Genomic DNA, 19130 nt, shown 5'->3' on the forward strand with positions numbered 1-19130 from the left:
CTTGTTTGTTGAAAATCACCTTCTTTGTGATTGGCTGAGAGCACTGACAGGGGGCGGGGCTCAGAGACACATCACAACCGTTGTTTGTTTTATTTATTTGTTGATTCATGCTACAACTTCCTGTCACACTCTCAGAATAAATATTCAACAAACTGTTCAAGCACGGATGACCCCTCCCCCACCTCCCATCATGCACTGCTCCATGTTAAAAATATTTAATGTAAAAACAATGATGTGCCACAGCTCCCACAATGCACCACTTTACATTCATCAGAACGGAAACATTCAGGTGGGGCACAGGTGTGACAACATAAGGACGACATAAAAACAGATTCCAACACGTTTGGCGTGTTCACACCTGGCAACAGGTGCGCCGTTCCATCAGTGTTTCAGCCGCCGGGACTTGGCCCAGTGAGCGGGAGCTAGGCTAACTTTTCATAGCTTGTGTTGACTTCTTGTTCGCGGTGGGAGGAGCCTAATTAGCAAGAAGTTTTCAGCCACCGGAGAGTTCCTTCTGAAGCACCGAGTCCAGGTGGGGATCAGCACCAACCCACTGGTCTGATGGAGACCAGCTGCGTCCGTGTTTAAACTCCAGAACCGGTCCAGAACCGCAGCCTCTGGCTTTGTGAATCTGCCGCCGTTCGCCCCCTTTACCTCCGACAGGTGACAAATTCTAACCCCAAAATTTTTATTTACATTTTTTTGTTTTTTTAAAAACTAAAAATGGCAAAGAAATGATTCGGAACAAGTTGTTATTTCGCCTGGACCAGAGGTCCGTTACAGCAGAGTAAAATGACCCCCCCCCCCAGCTCTCTGGGATCACCTGTACAGGTGTCGGACTTCCTGTAAACACTTCCTGCTGGGCAGGGACCGGGTCCAAAGTGTTCTTCCTGTGGATAAACCCGGCTTTTCCAACAGCTCTTTCATCTGTAAGCTCCGCCCCCCGCGCCGCCTCCTGTCATACGGACACATTGAAAAATTGCTCCAGGTCCGACTCTGGAGAACCGAACCGGTTCCAAACGGCAGCAGAAACTGGGCCTTTACTGGAGGAAATGCAGGGGGGGGGGTGGCTGTAATAAACAAACCGGTTCTGGTTCTTGGTAGAACCAACTTCAAAGTGGCTGCAGCATCGGTCCTGAACCTGAACTGGACCCGCTTTGGTTGAAAAGAGTAACCTGAAACCTTGATTTTCACTGGTCTGAAACTCCCAGCTGTCCCTAAATGCAACATGGTGGTCAACTCAGACAGGAAGTGATGTCATAATGAATAAGTGAACTGCTCCAATTAGAAGGCACAAAAACTTTGGCTTGTTTAGACCCCGACTGTTGCATTTAAACAGCTTCAGACTTTGGTTCTGATTCGATGAAAAGATGAGCTCTACAGTTAAACTTTGAGCAATTTGGTGAATTATTACAGATTAAAGAGACTTTAAAACAGTAAAATATTTAAATGGAATCAGCTCCAAAATCTGCTGCTTCCTGCTTTGTGGCTTTTTTTTTTCCTGTTTCACAAACAAACAAAAACAACAAACAGGAAGTGAAAAGAAAGCAGCCTGGACCACAGTCAGCCCTCTGCTATCATCTGCTGATCAATACAAAGCTGATCCGATGGATCATCACACCAGAGACTGCGTCTTTAAGACCAATAGAAAGTCACCACAGGTAGAACAGGTGGGCGGGGCTCCAGAAGCGTTACGGATCACATGTTTTACAGTATAAACACACCCAGGATTAAACCCCCCCCACAATGTTCACCAGCAGAACAACGTATCAGAAATAATGTTTTGACCTCAGTGGAAAAATCCTACAAAAACTCACAAACACAAACAGCCCGTAAAAAATCAGAAAGATCCAGAAAAAATAAGGCACAGAAGACAGTTTGAGGAGCCACTAACATCCTGGAAAGAATAATAAGCATAATGACTCCAGCCAATCAGACAGCAGCTTGGTGGAATAAGGACAGAAAATAAATAAGGTGACAGTAGGTGAGGTTCAGGGTAACCCGAAGGCAGCTTCTGTTTCCTGCTCTGCTTCACATTAACTCCACACTTACACACAAAAACTCCATTACCCAGCTCTGCTACTCAGTCTGCTCAGGAATGTGCTCCGTAACCATGGCGATGAGCTCTGTCTGCGACGCCACGCGGTTCGTGGGCACAGAAAAAACCATCGGCGTGTCCGAGCTCTCCCATTGGTCTGTCCACGGGCTGATTGGAAGGCCTGCAGTCTGATTGGCTGCCGAGCTCCGAGGGGGCGGGTCAGATGGTGGACTTGGAGAAGGAGACCCGAAGGTGCTGGTTGTGGTCCAGCTGGTGGTCGTGGAGCGCGATCAGAGCCTCGATGGCCTCCTCCACCGAGGCCAGCTGCATCAGAGCCATCTTCCTGTCCTTCCTGTGACATCAGAGGAAGTGACATCACTACACATCGCCAAAGAGAGTCCAACAGTGTTCAGAACCTTCAGGGCCCGGTCCAACAGTGTTCAGAACCTTCAGGGCCCGGTCTAACAGTGTGTTCAGAACCTTCAGGGCCCAGTCTAACAGTGTGTTCAGAACCTTCTGCAGTGTGTTCAGAACCTTCAGGGCCCGGTCCAACAGTGCATTCAGAACCTTCTGCAGTGTGTTCAGAACCTTCAGGGCCCGGTCCAACAGTGCATTCAGAACCTTCTGCAGTGTGTTCAGAACCTTCAGGGCCCGGTCCAACAGTGCATTCAGAACCTTCTGCAGTGTGTTCAGAACCTTCAGGGCCCGGTCCAACAGTGTGTTCAGAACCTTCAGGGCCCGGTCCAACAGTGTGTTCAGAACCTTCAGGGCCCGGTCTAACAGTGTGTTCAGAACCTTCAGGGCCCGGTCCAACAGTGTTCAGAACCTTCTGCAGTGTGTTCAGAACCTTCAGGGCCCGGTCTAACAGTGTGTTCAGAACCTTCAGGGCCCGGTCCAACAGTGTTCAGAACCTTCAGGGCCCGGTCCAACAGTGTGTTCAGAACCTTCAGGGCCCGGTCTAACAGTGTGTTCAGAACCTTCAGGGCCCGGTCCAACAGTGTGTTCAGAACCTTCAGGGCCCGGTCTAACAGTGTGTTCAGAACCTTCAGGGCCCGGTCCAACAGTGTGTTCAGAACCTTCAGGGCCCGGTCCAACAGTGTGTTCAGAACCTTCAGGGCCCGATCCAACAGTGTTCAGAACCTTCAGGGCCCGGTCTAACAGTGTTCAGAACCTTCAGGGCCCGGTCCAACAGTGTTCAGAACCTTCAGGGCCCGGTCCAACAGTGTGTTCAGAACCTTCAGGGCCCGGTCCAACGGTGTGTTCAGAACCTTCAGGGCCCGGTCTAACAGTGTGTTCAGAACCTTCTGCAGTGTGTTCAGAACCTTCTGGGTCGGGTCTAACAGTGTGTTCAGAACCTTCAGGGCCCGGTCCAACAGTGTGTTCAGAACCTTCTGCAGTGTGTTCAGAACCTTCAGGGCCCGGTCTAACAGTGTGCTCAGAACCTTCTGCAGTGTGTTCAGAACCTTCTGGGTCGGGTCTAACAGTGTGTTCAGAACCTTCAGGGCCCGGTCTAACAGTGTGTTCAGAACCTTCTGCAGTGTGTTCAGAACCTTCTGGGTCGGGTCTAACAGTGTGTTCAGAACCTTCTGGGCCCGGTCCAACAGTGTGTTCAGAACCTTCCTAACTGAGTGAAATGAGCTGGAAGTTTAATCTGATTCTGAGCTCGTTTTATGGCTCCAGTTCTGTTCTGATCGACCCGCGATCCTCACGCCACGTTACCATGGTTACCTTTAGTTCTTTTAACTACAGAGTCGGAGATGGGAAAGGAGAGAACAAAGGAACCCTCTGGGGGGGGCTGGAGGTTCTACTTCCATCTGAAATGTGAGTCCGGCAGAAGCTGTTAAACCATTAAAGTAAAGCGTTAAAAACCTGCAGGAAGCTCCACTTACTGGAAAAACTTGAAGGCTTTAACTGCAAACCCTCCGGAGGAGAATAAATCCTTCAACACCTCCTCGCTGGCCGAGGAGCTAGGAGACAAGGACAGAGGGAAGGACACGGGTGAGGAGGGACAGAAGCGTGGCGGCAGCTGGGCGGAGCGGGAGGCGGGACTTACGGGATGTTGGACAGGTGCAGCGTGGCGGACGGAGGGAAGATGTTGTTGAAGTTTTTGGATCCGGGCTTCTTGAAGCGGTGGAGGGCGGAGCCTGAGAAGTCTCGGGTCAGCGCCTGCTCCTCTTGCCCCGCCCCCCCGCGAGGCAGCTGCACCACCGGGTGTTTGGACAGCGTCACCCGGATCACGTTGCCATGGAGACGCTGCCCGTTCAGGTGACTCATGGCTGCCGGGAAAAAGAGAACATTTTAAAATGGATTTTAAGACCAAATGAACGTGTTCTGCAGCTGTGAGCTTCTGGACCCGCCCTCAGAACCCCGCCCTCAGAACCCCGCCCTCAGAACCCGCCCTCAGAACCCCGCCCTCAGAACTCCGCCCTCAGAACCCGCCCTCAGAACCCCGCCCTCAGAACCCCGCCCTCAGAACCCGCCCTCAGAACTCCGCTCTCAGAACCCCGCCCTCATAACCCCGCCCTCAGAACCCCACCCTCAGAACCCCGCTCTCAGAACCCCGCCCTCAGAACCCCGCCCTCAGAACCCCGCCCTCAGAACCCCGCCCTCAGAACCCGCCCTCAGAACTCCGCCCTCATAACTCCGCCCTCAGAACCCCGCCCTCAGAACCCCGCCCTCAGAACCCCGCCCTCATAACTCCGCCCTCAGAACCCCGCTCTCAGAACCCCGCCCTCATAACTCCGCCCTCAGAACCCCGCCCTCAGAACCCCGCCCTCAGAACCCCGCCCTCAGAACCCCGCCCTCATAACTCCGCCCTCAGAACCCCGCTCTCAGAACCCCGCCCTCAGAACCCCGCCTTCAGAACCTGCCCTCAGAACCCCGCCCTCAGAACCCCGCCCTCAGAACCCCGCCCTCATAACTCCGCCCTCAGAACCCCGCCCTCAGAACCCCGCTCTCAGAACCCCGCCTTCAGAACCTGCCCTCAGAACCCCGCCCTCAGAACCCCGCTCTCAGAACCCCGCCCTCAGAACCCCGCCCTCAGAACCCCGCCCTCAGAACCCCGCCCTCAGAACCCCGCCCTCATAACTCCGCCCTCAGAACCTGCCCTCAGAACCCCGCCCTCAGAACCCCGCCCTCACAACTCCGCCCTCAGAACCCCGCCCTCAGAACCCCGCCCTCAGAACCTCGCCCTCAGAACCTGCCCTCAGAACCCCGCCCTCAGAACCCCGCTCTCTGAACCCGCCCTCAGAACCCCGCCCTCAGAACCCCGCCCTCAGAACTTTGATCGTTTTGTGTCAGTAAAGAAGTGTGTGAGACCCAGTTGAGCCTGAGTGGCGTCGCTCATCTGAACCAGAGCGTTTTCCTTCTTGTTGAAGAGGATTTTCACTCGCTGGACGTCCCCGTAAACACCTGGAAACACGAACAGCAGAACCCGCTTTCAGGAGAACTCAAGATTCATTCTGATTCAGAACTTTTTACTGAAACGGGACAAACTTCAGAAACGAAGCATTTCCTCACCGAACAGGATGAAGAGGCAGTGTGGCGAGACGCTCTGCAGAGACAAACACGTTCAATACATTTAGTGCACAGCGCTGAGCTCTGATTGGTCAGCCAGTGTGTGACAGTGTGACCTCTGACCTCTGGGTTCAGGTTCGACACCAGCAGCACCGAGTGGACAGCAGGAGGCGCCACCTGCAGCGCTACACGAGGAGGAGACACCAAGGAGCCGGGGACGGGCGCCACGGACAGACCTGAGGACAGAGCGGCGACATGATGGCGTTACAGGGAGAACGCTTAAGCCCCGCCCCAAAGGAACGGAGGGCAGCTAATCAGAGCCACCTATGGGCGCCGTCTGTATGGGGGTGGGAGGGTTGGTATGTTTTTTCATTGTTGCTTTTAGCCTCTTTGAGGCACTTTGTGTTGCTTTTAAAGTATGAAAGGTGCCATATAAATAAAGTTAGATTTGATTTGATTAACAGAAACTCAGAGGCTACACTGCTACATGCTAACCGCTAGTTAGCCACAGAAACAGGATGGACACGTCACAGTTGGGTTAGGGTTGCTCAGGTCAGTAGTTTCTCCTAGCAACAGGACGGTCGGACAGAACCAACGGGTCAGTCAGCTTATGTGGCGCCACAGTTATGACATCACAACAGATATTTTAAACGTCAAAACAGGAACTGGTTTATTTGATCTGATTTTATGTGGGCATGGTCAAAGCTGAAGCGTTTATTATGTGGGCGTGGTCAAAGCTGAAGCGTTTAATATGTGGGCGTGGTCAAGTCTGAAGTGTTTATTATGTGGGCGTTGTCAAAGCTGAAGTGTTTATTATGTGGGCGTGGTCAAGTCTGAAGCGTTTGTTATGTGGGCGTGGTCAAAGCTGAAGTGTTTGTTGTGTGGGCGTGGTCAAGTCTGAAGTGTTTATTATGTGGGCGTGGTCAAAGCCGAAGTGTTTATTATGTGGGCGTGGTCAAGTCTGAAGTGTTTATTATGTGGGCGTGGTCAAGTCTGAAGCGTTTATTATGTGGGCGTGGTCAAAGCTGAAGCGTTTATTATGTGGGCGTGGTCAAGTCTGAAGTGTTTATTATGTGGGCGTGGTCAAAGCCGAAGTGTTTATTATGTGGGCGTGGTCAAAGCTGAAGCGTTTATTATGTGGGCGTGGTCAAGTCTGAAGCGTTTGTTATGTGGGCGTGGTCAAAGCTGAAGCGTTTATTATGTGGGCGTGGTCAAGTCTGAAGCGTTTATTATTTGGGCGTGGTCAAATCCAAATAGTGTTTTGTGTGGGCGTGGTCAAAGCTGAAGTGTTTATTATGTGGGCGTGGTCAAGTCTGAAGTGTTTATTATGTGGGCGTGGTCAAGTCTGAAGTGTTTATTATGTGGGCGTGGTCAAGTCTGAAGTGTTTATTATGTGGGCGTGGTCAAGTCTGAAGTGTTTATTATGTGGGCGTGGTCAAGTCTGAAGCGTTTATTATGTGGGCGTGGTCAAAGCTGAAGCGTTTATTATGTGGGCGTGGTCAAAGCCGAAGTGTTTATTATGTGGGCGTGGTCAAATCCGAATAGTGTTTTTTGTGTGGGCGTGGTCAGAGCTGAAGCGTTTATTATGTGGGCGTGGTCAAAGCTGAAGCGTTTATTACGTGGGCGTGGTCAAGTCTGAAGTGTTTATTATGTGGGCGTGGTCAAGTCTGAAGCGTTTATTATGTGGGCGTGGTCAAGTCTGAAGCGTTTATTATGTGGGCGTGGTCAAATCCGAATAGTGTTTTTTGTGTGGGCGTGGTCAGAGCTGAAGCGTTTATTATGTGGGCGTGGTCAAAGCTGAAGCGTTTATTACGTGGGCGTGGTCAAAGCTGAAGTGTTTATTATGTGGGCGTGGTCAAGTCTGAAGTGTTTATTATGTGGGCGTGGTCAAGTCTGATGCGTTTATTATGTGGGCGTGGTCAAATCTGAATAGTGTTTTTTGTGTGGGCGTGGTCAAGTCTGAAGCGTTTATTATTTGGGCGTGGTCAAATCCAAATAGTGTTTTGTGTGGGCGTGGTCAAAGCTGAAGTGTTTATTATGTGGGCGTGGTCAAGTCTGAAGTGTTTATTATGTGGGCGTGGTCAAGTCTGAAGTGTTTATTATGTGGGCGTGGTCAAGTCTGAAGCGTTTATTATGTGGGCGTGGTCAAAGCTGAAGCGTTTATTATGTGGGCGTGGTCAAATCCGAATAGTGTTTTTGTGTGGGCGTGGTCAAAGCTGAAGTGTTTATTATGTGGGCGTGGTCAAGTCTGAAGTGTTTATTATGTGGGCGTGGTCAAGTCTGAAGTGTTTATGATGTGGGCGTGGTCAAAGCTGAAGCGCCTAATGTTTCTGTTTTTATTTATTTAACAAAAAACGCCTGTTGTCTGTCTGTTGGAGAAAAATCAGACAGAAGCAGAAATCATTCAAATGAAGTAACAGTGGGTCACATATCAGGTGTGTGGGAGCGACAACCCAACAGCACGAACGCCACCTGCCTCCAAACGACTGTGATGGCGTTTATCAGCCATTTATAAATGTGTTATCACAGGTGATGAAAACAGAAAATATGGAGTAACACGATTTATTAACATCACCATTTAGAATAATTTATTCCTAAAATAAGCATGACTCACCCGTGTGCTGGTGGAAGGTGGGGGGGAACGCTGCTGCTCCGTATGGCGGCAGAGCAACACCTGAAACACACAAAGATGGAAACCAGGTGTTTTTTAAGCCTCGACCCTGAACAATAACTGTGGAATAACAGCAGATAGCTACAGAGGACGCCTGGTGGTCAGCCGTGGTATTACACCAACAACAGGTGAGCGCCATCAGCTGCACCTACCAAAGGCGGCGGCGGGCTCCAGCTCTCCGGTCGGCAGGTCGGCTCTGGTGAAGTCGCGGCTCTTGTCATTGTTGTACTTGACGTTGAGCGCGCTCAGTTTGGAGAAGTCTATCCTCAGTGTGCAGCAGCCGTTGTAGATGTTCTGACCGTCCAGGGACTGAAAGACAGAGCGCCGTCAGCACCTGTGACCTGCAGCCACCATCCAGACCTGCTTCTACGTGTGTGTGGGCGGGACTCACGGCCTTAGCGTGCTGAGCGTGCACGGCGTCGCTGAACTGAAGCAGAGCCTGAAACTGATTGTTTCTGGTGAAGGTGATGATTTTCAACACTGAGCCGAACTTACTGAAGATCTGAAGGAAATCAACAACATGTCGCCAAAAGGAAAGAAAAACGAAAGCTAAGTCAGCAACAACCGGCGATGCTCTGACCTGCTGCAGGACCTCCAGAGTAACGGGGTAAAACAGATTCTCCACGATGATTCTCAGGACGGGACTCTGAGCAGGAGCTAAGCCCCGCCCATCTCCTCCTGGCGCCATGTTCCCAGAATGCACTGCTGCTGCATTGATGCCCTGCAGCGCCACCTGAGCCCTCTGTCAACAAACAAACCATAATCTAAAAGATCGGCTGCGTATTGAACTGGTGAAAGAAAAGAGGAGTTAGATCAACTTTAATCAACACTTAATGGCTAAAAGTGATGATGGGGGGGGGGCTCAGCTCTTAAATGGAAGGAAAACAACGGGTGGCAGGAGGCGGCGCCATTGCCAGCAAACTTGGTCATGGTCACTTACAATGTCAAACATCAAATTAAGTCATGTGGGCGGGGCTTCTGTCTTTCACCTGATTGGTCAGATTGTCAGTTTTTAGTTCTCGGTGGGTGGAGTACTGAATGAAGACTGGCTGGTTCCTGATGGTGGGCGTGGCCGAGGCGTAGTAGTTCACCATGGTAACAGACACTTCCTCTGACGCCATCTCTAAAAATGCCTGAAAACAGAGATCACAATCGGATCACTCAACAGACTTTAAACTAATATTTAAAAACAAAAATAACAGGGTATGTAAAAACTAATGTCTCCTTCATATTTACACAGAACAAATATCGGTTTTATTTCAGCTGTTAGCTGCGGGCTATTAGCCGCGGGCTGCTAGCCGCGGGCTGTTAGCCGCGGGCTGTTAGCCGCGGGCTGTTAGCAGAACGCCACTAGCTTTAGCAGTATGGTTACATGTTAGCTCTGAGCAGTAAACTGTAGCAGAAAGTTGTTTTATTTATCTGATAATTCCCATTTTGTCCTTTTTGTTGAGCCACTTAAGCACTGAAAAACCATTGAGTTGTCAAATGGTTTAACAGGATCAAGTCTATTGAAATCACTATTGTTTCATATCTTTACAGAAAGAAGGTAAAGTTACAAACATTTTTGCTCTTTCAAAGGTTCATTAAAAGTAAAATAAATTTGAAAAAATTGTTGTTGGCTAATAGCCAAATGTATTTCTAACATGTTAGCGGTTAGCAGAAAGCTAGCTGCTAGCTCCTGGCAGCGGGTTGTCAGTTACCTGGTTTTTGGCCCTCAGCGTGATCAGCTTTGTGACTCGGCCAAAGGGAAGTGCCAGAGAAAGCACTTCCTGTTCAGAGATGTCAGCAGGTAGATGACGCAGGTGTAGGACCCGAGAAGGGACGCACTGAGCATGCTCAGAAACACAAAGACTTTCAGTGCCATCCACTGCAGACAGAGAGAAGTAAGAGTGGACAATGAGAAGGGAACCAACACCTCCAAATGTGAAGTGATCCAATCTGAAAGTGTCAAACTGTCCTCCTTACGTTTATGTATTTAGCAGGTAGGCGGGAAAGGTAAGGACAAATATGTACACCTGCTGGAGAGAACTCACCTGTGGACAGGTGGGTGGAGCTCATATTCGCAGAGCAGCTGACAGATGATCTGAACTCCGACTCCTGCAGAGGACACACTGATGAGTTCCTGCACCTGATCAATCAGCTCATCCATGGATGAACCTGATTCTGTTCTGAGGTTTAACTGATCTGATGTCAGCTGATGGATGAAATGAGACGTAAACTTTACTTCTGAAAGACTCAGATTAAAAGAAAAATTAAAACATGTCAGCTATGTGGCCACGATGAGGACAAAGTTTCACTGAAGTCCCAGAACAAAAAGTTAATACAAATATTAGTATTCAACGCTGCTTTGGAATTAAACGTGTCCAGACTTTTGACTGGTGCTGCGTGAGTTTCTCTAAAACAAGTTCATTTTTCGGCTTAGAAACTCTGAGTGACACCTGATCAGGTAGTTTCACACAACCTGATTCCCTCAGTTCAATTAACGGAGCCAGATGTTAGGATTAAATTATCAATTACTATTTCCATTAATCCTGGAACTTTGTCCAGAAGAAGCTCGGAGCTCATCAGCAGTCTCCATGAAGGTGTTTCGGTCAGTTAAAGAGACCAAAACACGAGCTCATTCAAAGCATTAAGACCCAGACTCGACTGACCGGGAACTCGCAATCATCGCGAGATTTCAGTAAATTAAACCCTGCGCTTTGCTCGCGACATTTTTCACCAAAAAACCCAGCAAAACTTGCAACACAAGCAACAAAGGGCGCGAGTGGACATGCTGCGCGAGGAAGATGTTTAGATGAAGTCATAACCACCAACAACAAAAACAACAAACAAGCGGAGGGGGAGAGGCTCGCGCAGGTGCGGCTCAGTCACCAAGGAAACGGAGGGAGGAAGGAAGGAAAAACGGCGTCGGGGACGTGCGCGAGGGGTTCGGGAAAGGTTCGGGAGGTTTTCTCGCGCTCACCCGTCCATGGTCCGCGTGGAGGAACAGCCACAGAGGGAATTTTGTTTTGGTCCGCGAGACTCCGCAGCCACCACGGAGAATAGCAAGCTCACTTCCTGTTTGATGACGTCACGACACAACATGGCTGCTGGTGGACACACCTCAGATGTAATCAAAAAAGGAAGATTTAAAAAAGGAATAAAATGACATGAAATGAGTCAAAGTGATAATCAAATTGGTTAGATTGTAAAATGAAAATCAAAAATCTAAATTCAGTAATCTGGAACAGAATGTGAAGAGCTTCAGTGAACAAATATCAGATTGATCAATAACTGACAGAAAATCCATCATTCAGCCGTCGGTCAATGGTCCACATTTAGATGTTGATCAAAGTTCGGTGTTTTAATCCCCAAATTTAACCACAGAGTTGATTCAGTGTCTTTGAGCCATGTTAATGTGAACCAAACATCTGCCTTCTGTTGAATTAACGACTTTTCCTGTCATTATTACTCCAAATTAAATATAAGTACCTGCTAATATGGGTACTTGACAGTTTTTCTCAGAAAACTACTGGACCAGTCCATCACAGGCCTACACAGAGACAAACAGCCATCCACGCTCACTCCTGGGATCAGTCACCTGCCTACATGGTTTTGGACGATGAGAGGAAGCTGGAGAACCACACAGAACCAGCTGGGATTAGAACCAGGAACCCTCTGCTGGAAGGTGATGGTGCTGACCACCAAATGTTGAATCCTGCCATTGGTGAAAAGGTTTGGATTAGGTTTCTGGTTCTAATTCTAGTTTTGCTTCCCTTGTTGTTTCTTTTTAACAACATGCATCTGCTCACATAGAGTAACTGTGAGGTTTAGTCAGAAGTAACAAAGATCAGAACCTCTTATCCCTGGTTCTGCTGAATGCACTAAAGTAATTCTGTCTGTGATGAACCTCATTTAAACGGTGACACTCCTTCCCTGAAACTCCTGATCTGACAGCAGACACAGGATGGTGTAAACTTTACTCCGGGGTGTTAAAGACTCCGACCGAATGTTGACCCCCCGATTCAGCAGGAGCAGTGAGGTTCCGGTCGTAGGACACTGGACCGGATCTTTACCCTCACAGAGTTGCTGGGGTGATTGTGGGAGTTGATGTTCTGGAGAAGGTTTATGAGGAGGTTCCCTGAGGGATTCTGTGGGGGTGCTGAGGGAGAACCGCTCCCCGTATAACCAAAGTCAGAGCTGTGTTTGTTCAAAGTGGAGCTGTTTAAGGTGCGTTTTGGACTCCACCAAAGCTGCCCTTCCTCAGCTGGAGCAGTTTCTGCATCTCTGGACCTGGTTCTGAACCTCCGGGTCGGGCTGAGTCTCTGCCTCAGCTGGAGCAGTTTCTGCATCTCTGGACCTGGTTCTGAACCTCCGGGTCGGGCTGAGTCTCTGCCTCAGCTGGAGCAGTTTCTGCATCTCTGGTTCTGGTTCTGATCCTCCGGGTCGGGCTGAGTCTCTGCCTCAGCTGGAGCAGTTTCAGCATCTCTGGTTCTGGTTCTGATCCTCCGGGTCGGGCTGAGTCTCTGCCTCAGCTGGAGCAGTTTCAGCATCTCTGGTTCTGGTTCTGATCCTCCGGGTCGGGCTGAGTCTCTGCCTCAGCTGGAGCAGTTTCTGCATCTCTGGTTCTGGTTCTGAACCTCCGGGTCGGGCTGAGTCTCTTCCTCAGCTGGAGCAGTTTCAGCATCTCTGGTTCTGGTTCTGATCCTCCGGGTCGGGCTGAGTCTCTGCCTCAGCTGGAGCAGTTTCAGCATCTCTGGTTCTGAACCTCCGGGTCGGGCTGAGTCTCTGCCTCAGCTGGAGCAGTTTCAGCATCTCTGGACCTGGTTCTGAACCTCCGGGTCGGGCTGAGTCTCTGCCTCAGCTGGAGCAGTTTCAGCATCTCTGGTTCTGGTTCTGAACCTCCGAGATGGACAGACGGATCGGGGCTTCGTCAGCAGGAATGAGGGCTGGTCTGTAGCCCATTTTGTTGCTGCTAAGGTTCAAAGGTCAAAGGTCACCTCTGAGGAGCAGGAGCTCTGTCCTTATTGTGTTCGTATACCAGCTGAATGAATACATCCTGTAAATAGAATTATTCCGGCTCTCTCCATTGGCCGGGCGCTCTGATTGGATGCAGGTGGCAGGGATCTTTCAGCTCACCCAAAACAAACTTATTTCTGCCTGTGTGTATTTCCTTTATAGCGAGTTTCAGCTGCGAAGCCGGAACAAAAGCAAATTAAAACAAAAAAGTAGCCTACGGTGATTCATATACGTTTATATACGTTTAAATATATCTATGTATGTCTGTGGCTCTTTGGCTGTGGACCGGAAGTGTTTGATGGTGAACATCCGGTTTTGAGAATTCTGTTAAAGTAGGTGAAAGGTGGTAAAGACGACCTCCTGCACAGACTGTGACCGCCGTCTCCTCCTGTTTACTCTCACCCGAAGCCACGATGATTCAGAACACGGGGTGAGTTCTCTCATTCAGAACTTCTCTCACACAGACGGGGAAATAAAGTCCGAGCTGCACCCTTCGGTGCGGACAGACGGTGCTCGATAAAGGTTTAACGTTTCACGGAATCTTACGACATGGTTTAAGATTTTACTGCAGCCGAACTGAGAAGTGAAGCTTTCTGTGGTGAAAGCCGCGTGCATTTCTGTTCTGCATCCACTGCCGCGTGACCTCTGAGCGAGGGACTTTAAAAGCGTTGGAAGTTTCAATGAGAGCTTTGTGACGCCAGCTCTTCTTCCCGTGTTTTTTGTTTGTTAGCTCTCTGGCTAACAGCATTTCGGGAGTGTCAGAACTTTAATCAAATAGATGTCGATCTGGTTTGATCGGTTTTATTTAAATTGAAATTAGTAATCTTTACGTTCATCCGAGCGACGTCAGACAGGAAGGGCACCTTCAAAATAAAATCTTGTGCTATAAGTGTCTGCGCGGAGGCTTTTATGATGAAAACTAACCGGAAGTGTCTTAACACCACATGAAGCAAACAGATTTCAAACTTACACAACAATATAATTTAAAAAAACAGAAAACAATGCAAACCTCAAAGAAATAAACAATTTTAGATAATCAATACATTTATCAATGAATGCATACTAAAAGTTACTTAAAAGCTGCACTAAATTTAAACACTGACATTTATTTTGTTTTTGTCAAATTAAAACATTAAATGTAGAATTGAACCACTGATCGTCTGTATCAGGTCCACCTGAGCCAGGTAGACTTCACCCTACTCACTTCTTCTTCTTTGTGCCTCAACAAATATTAAAGGTTTATCTTTAGATCTGCAGAGAAGAAGAAGTAATGTTGAGTTATCCGACTGTGTGTCTCAGGAAGCTCGCCGGCTGCACGCTCTTCATCACCGGAGCGAGTCGAGGCATCGGTAAAGCCATCGCTCTGAAAGCTGCCAGAGATGGAGCCAACATTGTGATCGCAGCCAAAACAGCCGAACCCCACCCCAAGCTGCCCGGCACCATCTTCACCGCCGCACAGGAGGGTGAGCCTGAGGTTAACCGTATTATCTCTGTACTGTCGACATGTTTCCAAATCTGAATTTTCAGGAAACTAACAGAACGTTGGGATCTGAAAATAAACCCTCCTTATAGTCTCAAACATCACAGAAGCTTCAGTCCAGTCAGAACCTCTGGGGTCAGAATCAAGAGCTGAACCTGTTTAAAGGAGTAAGTCCAAGTAGAACCGGTCCATAACCGGTCCTCTGACAGCATCTGGGAACCGGTTCCATCATCATGGAACCACAAAGGGGAACTGGGCTCAGACTGGGTGATACAGCAGAAATATTATCACAGTATTATTTTCTATTTGGATCCATCTTCATAACAATATAGTTTGTTAATGCTGTTAATTTCATTCAACATCCAATATTTTCATTGCTGAGCAAAATGATCTCAGTGAGGCTCAGAGGTTTAATCTTGCAGCAACATCTCACAAGTTCTCTGGGTTCAGAGATGATACTTCTGCTGTTCATGCTTTCTGCTACAGCCACACATGGACGAAGCATTAGCCAACAGCCGCCTGGTGTTCACCTTCTACGTTAGATAAGGGGGGTTCAGGTGCGTTCAGGGGGTTCAGGGGGGTTCAGGTGCGTTCAGGTGCGTTCAGGGGGTTCAGGGGGGTTCAGGTGCGTTCAGGGGGGTTCAGGTGGGTTCAGGTGCGTTCAGGGGGGTTCAGGGGGGTTCAGGTGCGTTCAGGGGGTTCAGGGGGGTTCAGGTGCGTTCAGGGGGGTTCAGGTGCGTTCAGGGGGTTCAGGTGCGTTCAGGGGGTTCAGGGGGGTTCAGGTGCGTTCAGGGGGTTCAGGTGCGTTCAGGGGGGTTCAGGGGGGTTCAGGTGCGTTCAGGGGGTTCAGGTGCGTTCAGGTGCGTTCAGGGGGTTCAGGGGGTTCAGGTGCGTTCAGGTGCTGTCTGACCAGCAGCATCCTCACCTGAAGCCTGTTTATGCTTTAAATGCTTCTCACCTCAGAGACATGTTCAGGGACACTAACTCAGTCATACACAGCAGTGCAGCTGCAGGTTGCTGCTACTGGGCTGCGGTTAACCGGTTTCTGTGTGTGTTACAGTGGAGGCAGCAGGTGGGAAAGCGTTGCCGTGTGTTGTGGACATTCGAGACGAGCAGCAGGTCGGCGCAGCTGTTCAGAAAGCTGTGGACACGTTCGGAGGTAAATACCTTTCTCTTCTTTTCCCCCTGTTCTCTCACCGGTTCAGCGGCTGCAGTGTTGCCGGGCAGACTGTTCTGCCCCAGCTGTGACATCACCACAGTTCCTCTGTGTGATTGGCAGGTATTGACATCCTAGTGAACAACGCCAGCGCCATCAATCTGACGGGGACTCTGGAGACTCCGATGAAGAAGGTGGACCTGATGCTGGGAATCAACCTGAGAGGAACATACCTGACGTATGACGCTGAGAACACACCTGTTATTAAACACTTGAACACATTAAGTGGTCATGGCTAACTTGGCAGTTAGCAGTTAACCGGTTAATGCTAACGGACTGGGACTAACCGGTTAATGCTAACGGACTGGGACTAACCGGTTAATGCTAACGGACTGGGACTAACCGGTTAATGCTAACGGACTGGGACTAACCGGTTAATGCTAACGGACTGGGACTAACCGGTTAATGCTAACGGACTGGGACTAACCGGTTAATGCTAACGGACTGGGACTAACCGGTTAATGCTAACGGACTGGGGTTAACCGGTTAATGCTAACGGACTGGGATTAACCGGTTAATGCTAACGGACTGGGATTAACCGGTTAATGCTAACGGACTGGGATTAACCGGTTAATGCTAACGGACTGGGATTAACCGGTTAATGCTAACGGACTGGGATTAACCGGTTAATGCTAACGGACTGGGATTAACCGGTTAATGCTAACGGACTGGGACTAACCGGTTTATGCTAACGGACTTGGGTTAACCGGTTAATGCTAAAGTGTTAACAAGTATTTGCTCTAGGTCGAAGCTGGTCATCCCTTACCTGCTGAAGAGTCGCAGCCCTCACATCCTGAACCTGTCACCTCCACTTAATCTCAACCCCATCTGGTTCAAGAACCACACAGGTAACCGTAGCAACCAAGTGACCCCCCTCCTCTCGCCCACCTGTGCATCAGTAACTAGTCTCACTTGTGTTGTTTGCCAGCGTACACGATGGCTAAATATGGCATGTCCATGTGTGTCCTGGGAATGGCTGAAGAGTTCAGAGGTCAAATCGCTGTCAATGCTCTCTGGCCCAAAACAGGTTGGTGTCTCACAGTTAGCATGTTAACACAGCTCCTCATCATGCTAACCCTACTGTGACTGTGTTCTGTTATCATAGCAATCCAGACCGCCGCCATGGACATGCTGGGCGGCGACGGCATCGGTAAACAGTGTCGTACTGTGGACATCATAGCCGACGCCGCCTACCTGATCCTGTCCAAACCCAAGGACTACACGGGGCACTTCCTTGTAGATGAGGATGTCCTAAAATCACAGGGAATGCAGGACTTTGAACCATACGCCGTCCAGCCAGGTGACCATGACCTAAAGTCATTTTAGCATTTTAGCATTCTCAAAGTCGGTGAAGGATGCTTTACGGGGCGGGGGGGCACCACGTCTCATCCATGATCCAATATCAAGGATCCCTTGAAAGAATTATGCCTCTAGTTTTTATTCTGGCTGTATGTGTTGTGCCCATGAAGCTATTAGCATCCTAATGTGTTCATTAGGCCATCAGAGTATGAACTGTTAGCATAAATGTTGTTAAGTAGCAGCAAACGGCCATTTTTCCAGCTGTTGTTTGTGTTGAGTGTGATTGATGGTGGGATTTTCTTGGTGTTTTCTGAATGTAATGCAGACTTTTTGCTGGCCTTAGGGCTCAACCGTTCACCAAGGAAGCGTTCTTGAATGTGAGAAGTACGGTTTGGTTAACATGTGGTGCTCAGGCTGTGTCTGATTGGTCCACAGGTCACCCCTTGCTGCCGGACTTCTTTCTGGATGAAGCGCCAGAGCAGCTCGCTGAACAGATGGAACAACACGGTAACTAACGCAGCAAATAGAAGTTCTTCAGTGTTAATATTACTGCTGCAGGTAGAGATGTTACTTTTTGTCTATGCACTGCAGATATTTGTACTTTGTATTTGGAATACAGTGATGATGTAAACATGTTACAAACTGAGAATAATGTTGTAGAAAAAGTTTTAAAGAAAGGAGTCAGCCTGCTGCACCCTGCTGTCCTCGTTCATATTTGCTCCATTGGGAACAAACCCTGTCTCTGCCTGGTTGCCAGGAGCAACCCCAGCCTTCAAACCACCACCATCATCGTCAGCCACCCCCCCCTCCGCTGGACCAATAGAAAGCACTTTTGACGTCATCAGAGCAGTTATTAACGAAGATGTGGTTAAGTCGACTCAGGGCATCTACAGATTTGACCTCTCAGGTAATACCGGAGCTGCCCCTCCTCATAAGGCCGGCCCACAGGATGTACTGACATGCGTGCTTCTGTCCTTTAAGGGGAGCACGCAGGCGTCTGGTTTCTGGACTTGAAGAGCGGGTCAGGCACTGCAGGGAAAGGCGAGCCCCCTGTCAAAGCAGATGTTGTCATGACAATGAACTCTAGTGACTTCGGCAAGATGTTCTCAGGTGAGTGTCACTATGGCAACGATACAAGCTAACTGGAGGATAAACGTGCTGATGCTGGTACCACGGTAACCATGGCGTGTTGTTTCAGGGAAGCTGAAGCCCACACTGGCCTTCATGTCGGGGAAGCTTCGGATCAAAGGTGACATGACGCTCGCCATCAAACTGGAGAAATTGATGGGCCGCATGAACAAGGCCAAACTGTGATGCCGAAGCTCCGCCCACAGGCCTCTGGCCACGCCTTCAAATGTTTGTAGCTGTACATGTTGCCTTAATCACTACACGTTCAGATGTGAATAAAACTTATTCTGACAGCGAATGTGTGCCGTAATCATGATGATGTCACACTCAGGTGACCTCATAAAGTGTCCGAGCCTGAGGCCTCAGACCAGACTGGTCCGATCAGCTGGGGTTCAACATAAAATCATGTTTTTTAGAAGTTTTTGTCACTAATGACGGTGAACAGTGATGTTAGTTTTGTGTCACCAAGGTAACGATAAATAAACAGGTTTATTTGATGGTGGCTCAGGTGTTTCTGTACGGTCACAGCAGGGAGGGCTGGTACACAGTGAGTCTTTAAGGTTTCCTCAGGTACGGGTGCTGGACTGGCTGCCTGCCGTCCTGACCTGTCCCCAGCAGGGAAACAACCACCCCCCCGCCCTGCTGCACACCTTAAGACCTGTTTAAGGAGGAATGGGACAAAATAACAGCTGGAACTCTGCATCACCTGGTTTCCTCAGAGTCAGAACGGCTTTAAGTGTTGGCAGAAGGACACAAAGTGGGAAAAGGTTCACTGACTTTATGG

At 49.3% G+C, this 19130-nt stretch overlaps 1 protein-coding gene and 1 pseudogene across 1 annotated transcript; one reads left to right on the forward strand and one right to left on the reverse strand.

Moving 5' to 3' along the window:
• Positions 1 to 1089: 1089 nt before the first annotated feature.
• Positions 1090 to 11324, reverse strand: LOC140276709 (polypyrimidine tract-binding protein 3-like; annotated as a pseudogene).
• Positions 11325 to 13510: 2186 nt separating this feature from the next.
• On the forward strand, positions 13511 to 18841 carry hsdl2 (hydroxysteroid dehydrogenase like 2). Its single transcript, XM_072371512.1, has 11 exons — positions 13511 to 13653; positions 14523 to 14686; positions 15764 to 15862; positions 15983 to 16097; positions 16664 to 16767; positions 16848 to 16946; positions 17025 to 17219; positions 17654 to 17725; positions 17976 to 18125; positions 18200 to 18328; positions 18417 to 18841. The coding sequence occupies exons 1-11, from the start codon at positions 13637 to 13639 to the stop codon at positions 18530 to 18532; spliced, it is 1260 nt and encodes a 419-aa protein (XP_072227613.1). The 5' UTR covers positions 13511 to 13636; the 3' UTR covers positions 18533 to 18841.
• The last annotated feature ends 289 nt before the right edge of the window (positions 18842 to 19130 follow it).

This window comes from Leuresthes tenuis, unplaced genomic scaffold, assembly GCF_036924035.1.
Source record: "Leuresthes tenuis unplaced genomic scaffold, fLeuTen1.0.hap1 SCAF_19, whole genome shotgun sequence".
Lineage (NCBI taxonomy): Eukaryota > Metazoa > Chordata > Actinopteri > Atheriniformes > Atherinopsidae > Leuresthes > Leuresthes tenuis.